The sequence below is a fragment of the Chanos chanos genome, chromosome 1 (assembly GCF_902362185.1).
Source record: "Chanos chanos chromosome 1, fChaCha1.1, whole genome shotgun sequence".
Classification (NCBI taxonomy): Eukaryota; Metazoa; Chordata; class Actinopteri; order Gonorynchiformes; family Chanidae; genus Chanos; species Chanos chanos.
In genome coordinates, this window is record NC_044495.1 from 31,722,346 (window position 1) to 31,741,575 (window position 19,230).

General features: G+C 40.6%; 2 protein-coding genes across 2 annotated transcripts; one reads left to right on the plus strand and one right to left on the minus strand.

The window, feature by feature from the left end:
* On the minus strand, nucleotides 1–6,172 carry LOC115818537 (von Willebrand factor A domain-containing protein 7-like). The gene is made up of 16 exons (XM_030781968.1): nucleotides 6,155–6,172; nucleotides 4,493–4,780; nucleotides 4,292–4,385; nucleotides 4,092–4,196; nucleotides 3,777–3,951; nucleotides 3,443–3,612; nucleotides 3,176–3,288; nucleotides 2,921–3,037; nucleotides 2,396–2,575; nucleotides 1,998–2,130; nucleotides 1,736–1,888; nucleotides 1,528–1,620; nucleotides 1,146–1,399; nucleotides 886–1,019; nucleotides 563–725; nucleotides 1–450 (listed from the first exon to the last, which is right to left on the minus strand). Exons 1-16 carry the CDS (start codon nucleotides 6,170–6,172, stop codon nucleotides 1–3), a joined length of 2,640 nt encoding a protein of 879 aa, XP_030637828.1.
* A 5,464-nt stretch (nucleotides 6,173–11,636) lies between these two features.
* Nucleotides 11,637–16,304, plus strand: LOC115818627 (zinc-binding protein A33-like). Its single transcript, XM_030782088.1, has 7 exons — nucleotides 11,637–12,122; nucleotides 12,647–12,742; nucleotides 13,580–13,813; nucleotides 14,396–14,418; nucleotides 15,232–15,347; nucleotides 15,459–15,646; nucleotides 15,945–16,304. Exons 1-7 carry the CDS (start codon nucleotides 11,637–11,639, stop codon nucleotides 16,302–16,304), a joined length of 1,503 nt encoding a protein of 500 aa, XP_030637948.1.
* Nucleotides 16,305–19,230: the final 2,926 nt, after the last annotated feature.

Sequence of the window (19,230 nt, forward strand, 5' to 3'; positions counted from 1 at the left end):
CTATAGCATTACGTACACCATGACAAGCAGTATCAAACTGGCCCATAGAGAGGATCTTGTGTAAGCACTGCTGGAGGTGGGTCTGACCATGTGAGTGGAGTAGGAGGTGGCAGTAGTCGTAGTAGTAGTAGTAGTAGTAGTTGTGGTCGGGGTCCTGATTCTGAAGGAACACACTCCAGCATTACCTGCCATATCTACAGCAACAAAGTCCACAGACTCCTCACAGCAGGAGGAGATGAAAGATACTACAGTTATATTTGCCCCACTTTCATCCTTGTCCTCCCCTAATGTGAGGTTTCCAGTGGCACCGCGGGTGAAAACCCGTTCAATACCTGTTCCATTACCGTCAGACATGACTAGAGAGATTTCCCAGGTGGCATTGGTGCAGGGAATGGGACACTCTTCACTGACATTTAGGACACGACATACTGGTGGCGTGAAGTCTGTGACCTATACAAAACACAGACAGAAAACAAATTTAAAACATATAATAATGAATAAGGAGAGCACCTCAGATGTAATCAATGAAAGAGTAAATGGCTGGTGATTGGTTCTTCTGTACCCTTCTGATGACGGACAAGTGGAGCAGGGCGTAGTTAGACTGTCCTTTTGAAGCTGATTCTGCCTCTATGGTCACAGTGGAGGCAGAGCCTAATGGTGTGTTTCTCGGAGCCAAAAAGTGTAGCGAACCATTAACACTGCCAGCATCATCTAGTGTGACCTCACTAAGGGCATAAAAAACAAACCTTTTTTAAACATTATTTTCATACACCAATAAGCAAATAGATACAAACACATAAATACACAAGCACAAGCACTACAGAGATAATGCTGACTGCACAGAAGGAAAGTCCAGAAGGGAAGTCCATTATGAGCCCTGCCTACCTTGGTGTGAATGCTGTCAAAAAGTCCCGGTCAGCCTGGACTCGTATGACCATGTTACCCACAATTCCACTTGTTGTTACGGTGAAGGGGATGGAAAACGGAACTCCGGGTTCAAGAGTGGCAGTTCTCTGGATCTGTCAAAGTTCAGAGTGAGAAACCCATGTGTCATATTTTAACATGTGACTCAAAAAAAAAGTAGAAACATCAAACAGCAAAAAAATGTTTCTCTCATTTTCTTTGTATTGAAAACTTCATCCCACCTGCACAGAAATCTGTGAGGCTAGAAGCTGATTGGGTGTTTGACGCTCAAATGGCTGTCCATCATTTTCACCCCGCAGCTGTAGTCTGAAGGGACTGTCTGGAATACGTGGCACAGAGACGAGGAACGCCCCCCTCCCCAGTGATTCCACAGTGGTGTTCCGAACTACGGCTCCGCCGACATCAACCAGCAACAACTCCAGCCCAGACAGGGAACCGGCACCTGTCACCCTTACCACTATCGTTGCATTCTCCCCTGAGCAAACACATACACACGCAAAGACTCATTAATAAGAAACAAACTAGTAATACACTCTCACTCCACTAGGAAATTGGTAATAGAAAGTTTTGGCAATGTGGTGAGTGTGTTGTGGGCAGAGCTACCTGCTGGAGGTCGTCCCTCTATCTCCACAAAGCCAGGATGAGGCCCCTGGAAGAGTTCAACAAACTGGAACGAGAAATCCAACCTGCTGCGCGCTACAGACACAAAAAACATTCGTAGAAATGACTGAATTATAACTCACACCCGTCGACAATATCATTTCAATGATATTGCTCACACAAGTACACATTTAAACACATTGCTGTTTACCTGTGACTCTGATTTCATATGGACGAGCGGAATTGATGCGTATTTGCCACAGCCCTGTTTGATTGTGTGCAGTCAAATGGACCATATGGAGATTCCCCACCTCAGACACCACTCCTAGAGGCCCAGAGAGCATCGTACTCTCCTGAGTTGTACCTGGAGGGAGGGGAAACACACTCACTGCTTAAGTGGGTGTATGTTTGTGTTTCTGTATGTCTTTCTGTTTGTGTGAAGGTATTTCATCATCAGTACATTTGTGTATTACCTGAGGGACTGATCAGTGTGAAGCTGACTGACAGTCCAGTAATATAAATGGTCACATTTTGGACTGATTGATCCACCAGGAATGAGAAATTCTCAGGGCTACCAGGATCCTTAGAAATCTGTAACAGATTCACCTAAAGAAAGAGAAAGAGGGAAATAAAAGATTGTTCAGTTCATTGGAGGAAAAAAAACAGATACATGTAGGCATGTACGCTGTAAAAAATTTCCACCGGTTCAACTTAAAAACTTAAGTTCAGTTGCTGAGTTGAAACACTGAAAATTCATACAGTTCAGTTGAAATGCATAAATTATTTTTATAAGCTGAAGTAACTGAAAGAAAGATGTTAACATAACTTACTGATCGAATCATTTTTTACAGTGTACGTGTGTTTATATTACCAGTGAAGAGGTGATGGAATCAAGGATGACTCCGGTGGCCTGAGATAGCGTATCCTTGGTAACCTCAATGGCCAGTCCACCGGACATTTGGGCCAGTTCCTGATACAGCGAGTTGACAGGGTTTGTCACAACACTCCTCCTTGTCCTTCTAAATAGCAGATTAGTGAGGAAGAATGTCACCTGAAACACACACACACATACACACATGTACTAATGGAGAAGGAAAGAAAACATTGCACAGTATTTGCTAGATGAAACTACTCCCAACAGAAGTGGTTTAAGAGGTAACTTTCAAGAAACAGCCATATATAACCCTATAGGTCATGTGGTTATTAGTTTAAAATGTCTAATAATAATAATGTATAACCCCCCTGTTTGAAATTAGTGCTAATATAGAGTGCACAACAACAAAAACCAGAAAGAAGTCACATAACATCACATTACACACAGCTTTTTTTAGTGGAAGCAGTAATTTACAGACTGAAAAAAAGCTTCAAATATATACGCTGTGGAGACCAAACTGACCCTTGACTTGGTGCTGTCCAGCAGGGAGCGGACCGCGCCCTCCAAGTAAGTGTCCTTCGCTGGGGCATCAGTGAAAACAAAAATCTCAGATGAAGGAGGTGCTGTAGTGAGGGCCAACTAGACGGACAAACATGGACACCCCAAAAAATATAATCGTATGGATAATCTTATCACTCCATCATAAAAATCTTAAGGACTCTCCTTCAGTTAAGTAAGAGAATATAATTCACTAAATTGCCATAAACATGCACACACCTGTAGACCACCGAGGCTTAACTCAGGTGCGTCTCCTCCCCCAGAGACCCGGATCCCAGCCAGAATCTGCTTAAAGGCGTCTACATCTGCAGTTCTGTGCACAGGCCCCAAGCCTACAGACACAGACACAACCGAAACAGGACTTTTCAAATATAGTCACTAAGAAACACACACCAACACACACTGTGCAGAGACGAAACACACACACGTACACACATGTACACACAGACACATACATAAACACACACACACATACACACAACACACCTGGATCATTGAATTCAACCAGGATATATTGTGAAGGTTCATTTTGTGTCCCTCTGGTACTATCGATGATTTCATTTGTTATGTTTCTGACCTCAGCCATGTCATCTGACATGCTCCCTGTGGTGTCAATCACAAAACACACCACAGAGGAACGAGTGAGGCCCAGCATCCTGAAAGAGAAAAAGAGAGGTGATTCTTAATTGTGTGAAAATATTTATCGATTCTGTGTTAATGTGGCAGGTTGGATCAGTAAAAAAGCTGCACACTCTGTGCTGTTGTAACAAAGTAGTATACGTCTGAGCATGCATATTAGTGAAAGTCTATGTTTATGTACCGCAGAAAGCTTTCATCCCCTGCACTGTTGCGAATACTCTGCAGCAGTTCCTCAGTTGCACGTTCTGCTGCTATTGCTGCAACAAGATGAGGATCAGCCACATCTGGAGGAAGGTCTGTTCCTGGAAAATCTTTATCGATTCCGGGAGAGGAGTCACTCCTGTGGCCACACTTACCTGGAGAGAGAGAGAGACAGAGAGGGAGAGGGAGAGAGAGAGAGAGAGATGAGAGATACCTGACAATATGTTGAAACCCGGTGAAACAGTATTCTTATGCGAGTCTATATTTGTGTGTGTGTGTGTGTGTTAGGGGGTACCTGGAGGTACACCCAGGGAAACGAGGTATCCTGAGGTAAGTCTCTGTGTGCTCAGAATATCAGGCAGGATGATGTTGGGAGGGCTGCAGGTCTGGGTTTCTGTATCTGAAAAAAATAAAGAAAAAAAACATCTTAGATAAACACAAACACACACACACCTACACTGATATATTAGCACATGCACGCAGGCAAACACACACCTGCGAGGTTCTCCAGGGGGAGATCTGACCGTAACAAATTAGCGTATGTGTTTGTGTTCCCCAGATCAATCCAGTTACTATGACTATAGAAATCCTGAAAACAGAAAATACCATATTTGAGTTTAAAAAAAGAAAAGAAAAGAAAAAAGTCAAAGACAAGAGATTTAGAAGAGGACATGCAGTAAGAGTTTCTCCCTTCACCTGGAGAATGTGACTGATGGTACCCAGACTCCGCCTTGCCGCTCCTGGGCTGTCCTGTTGTAGGCTTTGTCTGATGATGACTATTCCTTCAGTGATGAGGTCACGACCCCTGGCCATCTCCTCATTGTGGAAGTGGCTGGCGGCACTAGACTGTTGATCTCTGTCTACGAGAACATTCATGCTGATGATTTCGTCCAAGAGTCGTCTAAACTGCGACGCTGACACGCCTACAGCACTGTCTTGCACCCCCAAACATGCAGCCAGGACACTCTCTGGGGTCAGCTCCAACTGTGACACACACATGAGAGATGCCATTACATAATATAGCACACAAATGCAATCACCATTTATAGCTTTGGATGGCCTGGTTCCAGTAAGAGCTCAAAGTATATGGGACAAGTGGCCACAAACTTTAGGTAAACAGAATGATAAATTTGCATCCTTTCACAAACACAGTAACAAAACAATACACTCTTATACTTTGGTCATTACAGTAGAAAGATTGGTTTTGTTTTCAATTCACATTTCCTTGTCTGTTTTTTTTTCTTTCTATTTCCCTATCCTCATCAGTCATCATGAACTAAAATTTCTGTGTCTTCTGGGTATATCAGTAAATAAAGTTTGCTAAAAAATAAAACAAGATTAAATCTCTGTTAAATCAATGACTGGAAATTACATCACGGCCCAGATTTTTTGAGATGTATTGTTAAAAATCAAGAAGAATGTAAGTCACAAGATCCATAATTGTCAGTAAGTTAGACTACCTTTTCCCTGAGCTCATAAATTATATGTAGATATAGATAGATAGATAGATAGATAGATAGATAGATAGATAGATAGATAGATAGATAGATAGATAGATAGATAGATAGATAGATAGTGTGTGTGTATATATATATACACACACACACACACACATTTTACTTTTTCCTGGTGGGTCCTTGGAACGGAACGCTATAAGCTTTAAACTGTACAAAGACCGGCATACCACCATATATGCATATGTCAGTCAGATGTTACTCTTCTAACCAACAACCACATCAATACAAATAAAAAAAATGATTAACAAACAATTCCCTCTACCACCAAGCAGGTAAAATGAATACCAGATAGAGAAAGTGGCACAAGAAATCAACACATACAACACGCATGACTCAAATCGGTACGCTGTCTGCCACTTCAACAAGCAGAGTAATGCAACCGACCTAAATAACAGTCAGACACCTAGTGGTGGATTTAGGTATGGGCGACATGGGCGAATTTTCATGAATGCGCTTAATATATACGAATGTGTTCGGTGGGAAACCAGCTGCTATTTCCTGTTGAAGGTTTACATTGTTGGAAGTCAAAACCAAACTTGTTCATTAGCTAACAGATGTCTGTCAAACCCATCAAGCGTTATACAACAAAAAAAATAGCAATGCCAGTTCTGAAAGAGTATTTAGTGTGGTGCAAAAGATTGTTATAGAAAATAGAATTGTATTGGACAACAGTACTGTTTGTTGTTTAATGTCATGTAAAATCAACTACACTGGTCAGGCTCACCAATACACCTCCTCACAGAAGGTGTTGAGGAATGCAAAGTCTACTACATGTGCCTTGTCACTTCTCACCCAGAGGAGTGACAAAGTCTCCCTCTCCCCTGTCTATTCTCTCACTCACCCTTTCTCTCCCACCCATTGGTATTAAACATCTAAGTGCTGAATTTGTATGCCCTTTGGTGTTTTCATTTATGTAATGCAGGGGGTGTTCACAGCATTTCACCTTCAACCAGGTAACTGACTGACCACCTAACTGTAGTCACTCAGTTAATGTAGAAACTAGTTAATCCAATCGTTGTTGATATTTAAAGCAAGTGGTCGCCTAGTGGAGATTTCAGGGTTTTAAGGGATAAGGCTCGTGGGAAGGCCCAAGTCAGGGCGCCGGAAAATCTCCCTTATTTTCAAAGCCCAATGTTGACAGGTGTGGTCTGCACCAAGTGGGGAAAGACGTCCTATGAGGAAGTTAACTGTGTTCTGTAAGGCGTGGGTGTGGCCGACAACAAACGAAAATAAAGACAACGTTCAGCTGGAAATGACATCAGTGTGTCTTTTAATAGCTCCGAATGCTGTAGTCCTAATACCAAGAAAATAAGGGCCCCTTACTGAAGTCCAAATTACTGTGTCATTCAAATTTAAATTAACATTTTTGTTTGATTAAATTTATTCTGATGCTAATGTTAAACTTGTTTTGCTCACTCAGTAGCCTATGATGAACAACAACAACAACAACAACAACAACAACAACATTTCAAAAAAGAAAAACAACTGTCTTGTGATATGCCTGAGTATAAATTAACTTTTATATATTCAGAATTACCTTTATATATCCAGGAATTATATTTATATATTCAGAGTTACACACACACACACACACACACACACACACACACACACACACACATATATATATATATATATATATATATATATATACATACACATATATAGCAGTGTGTGTGTCTGTGTGTGTCTGTCTAATGATTCTATATTCCATTACTACCAATATTCCACAAATTAGCATGAGAGAGGTTGTGAGGTTGTTAGTGCTTAGTGAATTACAGTGAACAGGTGTGGGCCCTCGTAATGAATCCAGATCAAGTCACAGAAAGGAAAATGTCAGTGTTTAAGAGAATAATGTACATGTATGTATGCATATTTTCAATTCTTGGTTACCAACAGATCTCACTGTTCAAGACACTTACTATTCTTGCTTTCAAAGGCAGAAGGTATTTTGAGGTCTAGTCTATCCTGCTCTGTTTCTCTGTATTGACTATAAACATATTCTAGCCAATAACTCACTGATTTTCAAGTTTGAGTGAACAATTTAAACCAAATAATGAACTTCTCATCGTTTCGCTCCCTGGTACTGTCCTAAGCATAAGCATATGCTTTTATGTATCTCTACAAGTAAAGAGCCTTTAATTAATGCTGTGCTTTTACTATCTTAAAACAACTATAAAACAGCAACACAGAGCGAAGCTTTCACAGTACTGACACAGTTCTAGCGATTGTGTCAATAAGGTTCACTCTTCCAAAGTGTTTGACAACTAGCTCCCAACTGACATCTGTTGGTCAGAAAGGTTAATGCAATGATTATTATTTTTAATTGTCTCATTTGTTATTCTTGTGGGGCTTCCCTTACAGATCTAGTATACCTCCCACAACAAAGTTTCACTCGAATAGTAAAAGTTGTGAAATTCTTTATTTCTTCCAAAATCCTGAAGGCATTTGGATCACTCCTGAGCATTCTGAGAGATCTCAGGCATTAAGAAAAGTTTGTCTCTGTGCAGGCTCCAGATTGAGTAGATGAACCGAAATCAATGCACCAAGTTATTTAAGGTTTGCTTGACTGACAGGCCCTTTGGTCACATGATCACAGGGGTGGTTGAAGTACTCAGGTATTATACTTGAATTAGGGTAATGATACAACCATGAAACAATGACCCTAGATAAAAAAAAAAAAGAAAACAAGAAAAAAAACATTTTTAAAACATTCTTGAAGGCACTTATTTCCCTATCCCGGAGTAAATAAAGTCGGCACTTCAACCTGTATGTATCATTCTGTGTACTATCAAAGGTGGACACTTCTTTCAGACAAGGCCACGGTTTGCCATTTGTTTTTTTAACTTGCTTACTGCTGCCATGTCCCATGCTATTTCAATATTTCTATTTGCTTCGACATTTGTCACATGATGCATTCACATTATCAATAAAGACCAGTCTACATGCCAGATCAAATAGTGCGGCTAAGGCCTATGAGCTAGTCGCACGGACACACACAATCTTGCTGTATACAGTACACTGTATACTACTGCATACTGTATATATCCGCATCAGTTGGGTTCTACCGCAGCGATACCAAAAACCGCCTGCCATGGAGCTGTTCACATACGTGTTAAATCATCTCCCATGTGATAATACTAAAATTAAATATAGCTGCGAGCAGCGATGTGGGGGCCAAGCGCTCCAGCAGGGCAATTTGATCTGATCATGTTAAAAGCCTGGCTGTAAGCACTGATGGCAAGACTTATGTCAGTTGACACAAGAATCACTTTTGTTAAGAGAAACACACAAACACTTAAGAGGCAAAAAGGTGTTTTTGCTTATTGCAGCACCTCCCAGTGGCCAAATGACACCAAATGTTTTGTACATCCTCAGGATTTACATCCTGAGTCAATATACCATTTGGTATCAACACATTGAAACGTTGCTGAGATATGCACTCAGTTCCTGTTTGGCAGCTTCGATGCCGAATTTGTTTGCCAGTGACAGACGAACGGCTTCGAGAATCAAAAATCCATCTGATAACTTTTGTGAGGCTCTTTGCCAAGTTTGGTGAAGATTGGACAAACTTTGTAGATAAAATCCAATATGGCGGCCACAAGACGTAGATTAACATGACAAGTTGCCATGTCTAAGCCTTGGGACCTCCAACTGTATCACCACACATGTGAATCAGTTTAAGGCAATTTAAGGCAAACACATCAACAGTTATTAGCCAAAATACAATTTTGCTCATTACAGTGCCCCCCAGTGGTCAAATGACGCAGCATTTTTGTGCTTCCTAAGAATAGGGTTCTGAGTCCGTGTACCAATTCTGTTTTTTACACATCAAACCATCGCTGAGTTTTGACCTCACTGCCCGTTTGACGACTTCGCCATCGAATACGATGGCAGAACAGGAAATGGCAACATGTCCAGACCTCAGGATAAAAAAAGCATGACTTAAAATGACAACCATGATTTTAGAACAAAGATATGAAGAGTAATGAGCAAAAACATGTCTTATTATAGCACCCTCAAGGTGTAAAATGGGGCAATTATTTCTGGACTCCCTTTGGGCGGAGTCTTGAGTCAGTCCACCGAGTTTGGTGTCGATACATCAAAGCGTGGCTGAAATATGAGCTCATTTTCAGCCATTTCGATTGGCTGTAACAGACGAACGCTTTCAGAAATCAAAAGCCCATCTGATAACTTTTGTGAGGTTTGGTCTGAAGATCATCTTGGCAATTTTGGGGAAGATTGGACGAAATTTGTGGCCTGTGAAAAATTTTTAAACTTTTTCATAAAATTCAATATGGCGGAAAATCCAATATGGCAGAAATTGGGATGGGATGCGTTGAACTCAGCTTGACCAAAGGAATCCAGTGATAGCCCATTTTTAAAATCGGGCATATGATTTAAAAGTTACGTGCATAAACGCACTTCCAAATTTGATCCATTGGAGAGAGCTTGAAGTGCAGACATGATGCTTGGTGATAAGAATCAGGGGACCCCAATCAGTGTGCCAAATTTTACAACTTTTTACCATACGGTTCTAGGGGCTGCCATAGACACCCTAGCCAGAAGAAGAAGAGGAAGAAGAAGAAGAAGACAAAGAGGACAAAGAGGAAGAAGAAAATGGAGAAAGGGTAGAAACACAATGGGCTTCCCTGCTTGGCCCCCAACAACCCATGTGTGACAGTCCATGGATCTGTACTCCACTGTAATGTGAAACAATGCTTGTATGTGGTTATTAACCCTGCAATGCACAAAAACTCCGTCATTTTCCACCTCTGTCTCTGAGAAGTACAGAGAAACTTCTCAGAGACAGAGGCTATGGTCCAGTTGCAAAGCATAATCCCCTCATTACACCTCAAAAAGGCACATTTGTGAATAAAGTTGAGCAAAGTACAAAGGTGGCAGTTTGCTCTTCAGTGGAAAAACGTCATACAGTCAGAAGAGTCACCCCCTCCAGTGTGCGGGTGGCGCACACCAAAGAAAGCCCAGAGAGAAAAATCAACTGTTAGTTTACGTCACTCGAGTATTAGTGTCTCTATTATGATGTGAAGGGAATCTCCCCAGCATGACTGAGGTCCACTGCATGCCTTACAGGACAAGGTAAATACCAGTAAATGAGAAGCTTTTCTGAGTGATCATCTTCATCTTATAATGAGGCATTCCTGTCCTCATGACTGTACTATCATTCCTGCAGTCCACAGGATACAACAACATGAATATTCAAAGTTGTGAAATTGTTTCTCTCTTCCAAAACCCTGAGGGCGTTTGGATCACTTCTGCTGAATGTCAAAACCACCAGTGTAATACATGGCCCAGCAACTTAAAATTTGCAGAATAATCATTTATGTTAAATATACCCTATGTCTTTCTGAATATGTAGGCAAACAGATACCCAATACAATTTATGTACTTATTTTGTCTAAGACTTAACTTAAATAATCAAAACTTAATTAGAATAATCAAAACTACAGTCATGTCACAGTCCTATTCTAGCTGTCTGTGATTTTTAAATCTGTAAAAAATCAATTTATTTAAAAAAAAAATCTTTCTGCTCAGCTTTACAAATTGCACCCAAGCCTTGATGAATTACACTTTAAAACATTTTCACCGATGAGAGTATTTCCTTTATCCAATTTCAGTGACATTTCATTCAGTGCATGAACTAATGAGTTGAACAAGCCATTTGTGTATGGATTTCTAAAGAAAAAGGGCTGGGTTTACAGATTTGTTTAAACACGTATCAATGACAGAAGGATATCAGCTGACATCCTTTCATTCCTTTTTTCTTTGTTTTGTTCCATTTTATTATGGTCTGTCTCCCTTGTTCTTGACTGATTTCATGATGGTCTCTGAAGTGTCTTGCTACAAGAGCATTTCTCCACTTTCCCTGATGCATATGCATCAGAAACCTCAGTGACCTTCAAAAAAACTATTAGAATCGCTTTGGAAACTCAAAAAGATTTGAAATATGAACAAGAAAGTAAATGTCACTCCCATGTGAAACCGTCATAACCATTCTTCACACCACGTGTCTAAGTTAAACTGAGTAGACAAATGTATGGTATTTTAATGTGTGTTCTAATTTCCTCAAAATTGTCGTACCCACGTTCTCTGATCCTCGAGACAACATACCTGGGGAGTCTGTGTTTGGGCTTGTCAGACATCCCATTCTTGAGCCTTTAAAATGACACCGCTGCCTACTCAAACCACTCCCATCTGTCAAGGGGGAGGAAGGACTTGTATCATGTCTGTAGGTGGAGTAAACGTGTGAAGTTGTCATGCTGAGTGTAGTTCCGTACACTTCACTGTTCGTCAAAGTAGTGATGGCAGAGGCTAGCGCGCTGGAGGAGCTTCACACTGAACTTACGTGTCCAGTGTGTCTTGATTTGTTTCGCGAGCCAGTCATTCTCGAATGTGGTCACCACTTCTGCCGCGTATGTATTAGTCAGTGCTGGGAGACCAAAACTGAGGAGAGTACTAATTGCCCACAGTGCCGGAAGACCTGCACGCTCAAACTGAGGCCCAACTCCCTTCTGTGTAATGTCGTTGAGAGTGTAAGACGCGCAAGGGCGATGAACTCGATACCCAAGGAGTCACCGCGAGCGCAAGAGCAACCTTCGCAAGAGATGTTGTCCTGCGCGCAAGATGTGGCGGCCGACGAAGTGAGTGACTTGTGCACAGAGCACGAAGAGCGGCTGAAACTATTCTGTGAGGATGATCAGGTGGCAATCTGTCTGGTTTGTGGAATGTCTCGAGACCACAAGAATCACAACCTTATTCCCATCAACGAAGCTTTCGAGAATTATAAGGTATTCTGTTGTTTGTCTTCAGCTTTCCTCTTTCACACAAAACCTTCCTGCTAGGCAAAAGATGATTAATTCGCTGACTGGAGCGAAGAGAAACATTAGATCAACATATTTTTCACAATAGTGTAGTATGTTAACATAACGAAATTTCTTTGTAACAATATGTGTATTGTCTCTCTAACAGAGGCACACACAAATCCAAACGCTTTCACGTTTGCATGATGAGACCATATTCTCAAAAACTGGTTTTTTTGAAGTATTCCAGTGGAATTTGGCGCTCAACCGTCATCTCCAACTTTTTTTTCTCGCTTCTGTACTAATGTTCGCTGGATCACGCAAGTAAATTCTCTGCGTATTTTTGCGGATCACTCTGTTTAGGTCATGGTAGTCACACTGATCTTGTTTTCTTGTTCATTCCACAGAAAGTGAATAGTGTGTCCCAGACTGACTCTCTCTCTCTCTCTCTCTCTCTCTCTCTCTCTCTGTGTGTGTGTGTGTGTGTGTGTGTGTGTAATTTTATCCATTAGGAGAAGTTGTCTGTATGTCTTCAGAAAGTTGAGCAACAAAGAGAGGATGCCTCTGAGCATCTATCTCAGACCAATGAAAGGATCCTGCATATGAAGGTATGTGTGTGTGTGCAATTTGGATCTTCCATGATGGTTGTATTTGTACTTTGTGCTGAATGTCCAGCAGAGTTAGTATGTCAGTATTTTAGTGTTGTCACATTTCCAGACAGCCACACAGTTACCAAAGTAACAAATATTAGGCCTATAATGGGTTGTGTGTAAATGTCATAAGTCATAAACCTCCAAGTTATGTGTGTGTGTGCTAGTGCAGAGCTGTCATTACGTGTTGTGTTCTGGGTTGGTATGTAAACCCTCCTCATAGAGGAATTTCCTGTGTGTGTGTCTGTGTCTGTGTCTGTGTGTATGAGTGAAAAAAGTTTGCTTCAGCAGTTAACAGTAACATAAGCGAGCAAAATCACTAACCATAACCAAACAGCAAATATGATAACCATTTTTGACTGTTTAGCATGAGGTTACTGTATTCTTGTATGTACTTTTCCCTGCAATCTTATACATCTTGTGAGTAGAATTTTATTTTGCATAGGTATCAATGACCTCAGATTGCAAGCAGATACTGTATGTGTCTGTTACATTTGGGTCCCATTGTGTCAAACCTTTATGTCCACTCCCATATTCACATGGCTATGTGGCACACTGGGATGCACAAACATGTTTCATCTCCTTTCTCTTCTAATGAGCTTCTGTTCTGTACTGAATCCTTGTTTTGCTTTTGTGTTCAGTTGTTTATATGCTGACAAAATATTAACATATGGATGTTTTTAGAAGCTCAAGTAATATTTTACAATGTGTTAATGTTCCAGTAACGTTTCTGTCTTGAAAATGTGTTAGTAAAAGCATGAGGAGGTTATTTCATAACTTTTGTGCTATGTTTAGGAGGTAGCCAATGAGCTGGAAGAGCAGATCAGCACAGAATTTCAGCAGCTTAGAGACTTCCTGTCACAGCAAGAAGAGGAAGTGAAGTCACGTTTGCGACGAGTGAAAGAAGAGAAGCTGAAGCGTTTGGATGAAATGCTCACTCAAACCACCTCCCAAATCAGCCAGCTGGAGCTCCATACCAATCTCATACATGCAAAACTCCAGCAAGAGGAGAATCCAGCATTGCTGACGGTGAGAGAGAGAGAGAGAGAGAGAGAGAGAGATCGACGGATGAGAGAGTTCAAAAATGAATATGTCCTTGCGCAATATGTATGTGTTTTATCATTGTTTAAGTATGCTACTCATACTGTAATACAAGGAGGAGGGAGACCCAATTACACAGTAGGGATTATAATTTTTCGTTGAAATTTTATATGATAGTTTATTTTTTATACAATATATTATATTCACATGTTTACATCCTTCAAGCCTTCACTGCTTTTATATACTTACACATCCCCATGATACTAATATCCATAGTGAGTATTTTTCTTTAAGTCAGCCCTCAGCCGAGAAAAAAAAACAGATGTTTTGAAGAGGATAATTATGTAATGGCACTAAGAGACTAGACAGGGAGGAGACTTCACAGGTGTTGAGCAGGATTTTCCAGGTCTAGTTTGCAATTTTGTCATTTAGTGATAAAACTAACTGAATCGGCATCAGTTGAATAAATAGATAGATAGATAGATAGATAGATAGATAGATAGATAGATAGATAGATAGAAAGAAATGTAGTCTCCCTGCCCTGACAGTGGTTTTTTTTTCTCTTTTTAGGGAATTGCAGATTTCATAGAGAGGTAAGTAGAGACATAAACCAGTACTATCTGATGTGACTGCGCATGCATGCACATGTATGCACATACCACATTATCTGATCTGCTTTGACTCAACGTGTGAGAACAGAGCAGGAGCGTGTGTTCCAGGAGATGATCTCTCTGCTCTGAGGACAGTTATTGAGCCAAAGAAGGTTCAAGCTTTACATCTGTATTGTGCAATAGTCTGACTACTGCCAGCAAGTTTCATGCCACATTCTCTGATACTACAAATCTCAATTTTCCAGACGTTCTGTGAGTGCAGTAATTTTATATTTACACTGTACTTAACAGACCCTGTAGTTTCTAATTGCAATGATCAGAAACTGAGTGATCATTAAATGGGATTAAAATGCCCTGATTACAAACATAAATTCCATGTTTTTGCTGAGTTTGGAACTTGTGTACTTTCTCCTTACAGCAGTCCTGTCCAGCCCAGTTTTCATTAATGCTTTAAGGTGCAGACCATGCAGGCTTGCAACTTCTCAGAGACCTTGACTGTATATAGTTAGAGATCTATATTTAGTTAGAGATCTATGTTTAGTCAGAGATGTAGACTGTACATAGTAAGAGATCTATATTAAGTCAGGGATCTAGCCTGTATATAGTTAGAGATCTATATTTAGTCAGAGATCTAGACTGTATATAGTTAGAGATCTATGTTTAGTCAGAGATCTAGACTGCATATAGCAAGAGATCTATATTTAGTCAGAGATGTAGACTGTATTTAGTCAGGAGAATTAAGAGTTGTTTTGCCAGTGAGACTGAGCAGGAAGCATTCTCTCTCTCTCTCGTTAGTGCACAGTGTGTATTTGAGCGGCCAGAGCAAGTTTGTGTGGATTTGCCAGCGGGCGAGTTTGTCGGGCCACTGCAGTACCATGTTTGGAGGAACATGAGCTCAGTAATAAAGCCAGGTAGCACACACGCGCACGCACACGCGCACGCACACACGCACACACACACACACATGCACACACACACAGACTGAGCTCTTACTCGTTTCTTTCTGTTGCCTCTGACCACAGGAGTGGAGGCAATAACCCTGGACCCTTTGACGGCCTACCCTCGACTGTGTGTGTCTCCTTGTGGCCGCAGTGTGCATGTGGGAGAGATCAAACGTGGCCTGCCCAACAACCCCGAGCGTTTCACACTCTACAACATTGTCCTGGGAACTCAGGCTTTCTCAGAGGGTCGTCACTACTGGGAGGTGCAGGTGAGTGAGACACACTCACACAAGCGCATACTCACACACAACTACACATCCAACCTACACAAAACTGCACATCTATACAAGAACACCCACACTCAAGCATATATCTACACAGGTATCATATTCCACGCAGGAATACATCTACACAAATACGATTTTACACGTCAATATATATCTGTACAAACACAGACTCACTCACAACTGTATTTACACACACTCCCTCACACAGACACAAAAGAAATTCACATACTCTCCAGCACAGACATACAATGCCTACCTCACCAATGTCTCTGCAATATAGGTGGAAGGAAAAACAGCATGGGGACTGGGTGTGGCCAGTGCATCTGTCAATCGTAAGGAGGAGTTAAGCCTGTGTCCGGAGGAGGGATTTTGGACAATGATTCTGAGTGATCAGGGCTATGAGGCGTGTACCAGCACAGAGGAAAGGCCTCTTTCCCCGGCCCACCCCCCTTCTCGCATAGGTGTATACCTGGACTGTGGGCAGGGTCAGGTGTCATTTTATGATGCTGGAGATATGACACACTTATACACCTTCACTGATGCACACTTCACTGAACCTGTCTACCCTTACTTCAACCCCTGGCCAATCATCAACGGCCGTAACCGTGAGCCCCTCACCATACGCACACCCCAACTCTAACGCGTTACCATAGTAACATCAAACTTTTTAATTGATAAGTGATGCTAATTCAGCCCTTCTCATCACACACTTTGAAAAACTGCAGACATTACCTGAACATTTTTCCTATCAGTTGGACTGATAAAACATGTTTCCGTTTTCAGCTGGACTGGTTATTCAGGAGCTTCGAATTACAGGTCTGATCAATCTTGACTAAACCGTTAAGGCTGAGGTCAGCTCTTCTGGTCAAGACAATCTACTGGAGAAATGAAACTCCAGATACTCCCAATTCTATGTCTGAACATTCCCATAATGAAGACTCTATATATATCAGAGTGTTCATTATGCTGGTAGCATTCTCCTCAAAGTGCAAGCTTTTCAATAAAGTGCATTGTTGCCATCATTGGGGATAGTTACTCAAAAAAGTAATTAGTACCAATCACTTCTTTAAATTGTAATGGGATTACTTAAATCGTTACTCCTTTTGAAAAGTAATTACACTACTCATGACTTTACTTTTGAGTTATTCTCTAAAACTACAAATTCCGCAATTTGCCACATGCACATACAAGGACAAACGTCATAGCCCTTTCATTACTTTATTTTCAATGCAACAGCCTAGTAACAGTATGAACACAGTTAAGGGCATAACTTATCAGCCTTTAATTAGAGAACAGTGTAGCCAATACTGGTGGAGTAACCTACACAGTAAAAATGGTACATCAGATACAGTGGTTAACTACCGATAGTTTCTGAGGTAGCTAGTAATACGTTCTGGTATCATCATCAGCTGACAGCTGTGTTATCTGTATTTTGTGATTAAAAGTAACATTAAAGCTCTCTCTCTAAAGCTGCCCTGGTTGGCTACACCGTATTTTCTGGTTTTCTCAAATGTAGCAGACCTTGCTGGCCAGCTAACTAACCATTGTTGGTCTTGTCCCATTTAACGGGAGGTACTGTCAAGAACCCAATCTCTCCTTAGTGACAGTGGGTAGTGATATTATAGATATACAGTTAAGGTGAACAGGTGTGTGTCGGGTTATAGCTGCTTCTATAATCATGTATTTTAACATCGCTGGAACACTGTATCGACCAATTAGCACACAGGACCGATACTATCCGTTTTACAAGTTAAATTTAAATATTCAGCACAAAAACATTGTTTTTAAATGGCATTTGTAATGCAGGAAAGGACATTTTAGTAATCCAGTAGCTGTAATGTGATTACTGAAATTTGAACTGTAATGTCTTACTTTACTTCGTTACAGAGGAAAGTAATGTAATTACAGTAACACGTTACTTTATAATGTGTTACCCCCAACACTGGTCATTAGTTTGAGCAAAGGATCAAAATTAGTTTTTCAAACTTAGCAGTCAATTAAAATGTTAAGCCCCCATGTGAGGTGGTGGAGTGTTGCAGGAAAACTTAGCTTGTTTAGTGCCTCAGAATAACAAGATGTGAGTTGCGACAGTCTGTTGGGGACAAAAATAAAACTGATTGACTGGCCAACTTCAAACTGTGAGCCACAATTTGGTCACCTTTGTTCTATAGTATTGTTTAGAAACTGACAAACTGTTTACCCTCCAGTAGGGGGCGACAAAGCTGTTACAATCTGAACTCCCTTTGGGAATCTGAGGGAAGTTTCAGTCTTTCTTCATAGCTGGATTTAATAATAATAATTTTTTAAAAAAAAAAAGCCAATAAATGAAAAATATGCAAAATATTTCAAAATATTGTATGAGCCACAAACATATGAATTCATATTAACTGCTCAGGCTCTAATTTTAGTTTATGTCAGGAATTGCACATTTGTGGAGTTCTAGCACAACTATTTGTTTAAAAGCAAAAGAAAATGAGAGAAATCTATAACTGTATTATTAATGCCATTTCCTTAAAAAATAGAGCCAGTTACTAATATTATGTTTTTATTCATGTTATATTTCTATGTGCCTACATATATATATATATAGTATTCTGTTATAGGCTTGAGGAATTCTTAAGTAGCTACTTTGAAATATTTGGCTAGTGGTAGCAAATTACGAGGCTCTTTACTGTTTTAGCTTCCCAGCCAAGCCAGTTGCATGGTTTCACACAACAGAGAATCCAAAGTATGAAAACCGTTAACATTACTGTAAAAGCTGGAGAATAGTTTACATTACAATGTTCACTTAGCTTAACCATAACCAAATCACTAAAACATGACAATCAAAATAATGACAATTTGGCTATAGCATCAGTGCTGTATATTATTGTGGCTAAAGCATCAACACTGTATATTATTACAATTAATAGAACTGAGGGTACGAGAAGAGTATATGAACAAAACTAAAAAAAAAAAAATGGTAGTATTTTCACTATGGGCTTTTCTCTGTCACAAAGCCTGATCCAGCTTCACTGAATTCAGTGACATAATTTGTTGTTGGATATAAACATGAAGAAGACTAAATATGACCAGTGTCAATAAGGTCAGGTTCTCCAAGGATCCAAACAATAAGAATGCTTGGTTCCACCGGTCACTCAGACAGGTCCCACAGGTCACTCACTGGTAACTGTGGTGACAGACACAAACAAAATCCAACCCCAGTACAGGCAAAGAAATGAACAGCCTCCTCTGATTTAACTCCTTCCACGCGTTCAGCTTTTGTCGACAGTCTAAAAACGCAATACGATCACGGTGACCTCCATGACCCCAGCAATGTGCATCAGCACAGAGCAGCGTGTTCAGCCTGACCACAGCGAAATGTAAACAGAAATGTAAACAACATTTCTGCTCTGTCGCTCCCAGCAACATTAAACATTTCCAAGATGTTTCTGGACTTTTTCTGTGGGACGGTATGAAGCAATGTGCCTCAGACTGACTCACACTGAATGGACCACAGACAGTACTGCTAGAGAGTTGACCGCTCTCCCATCACCGCAGACCACGCCTAGTCCACATCTGAAACT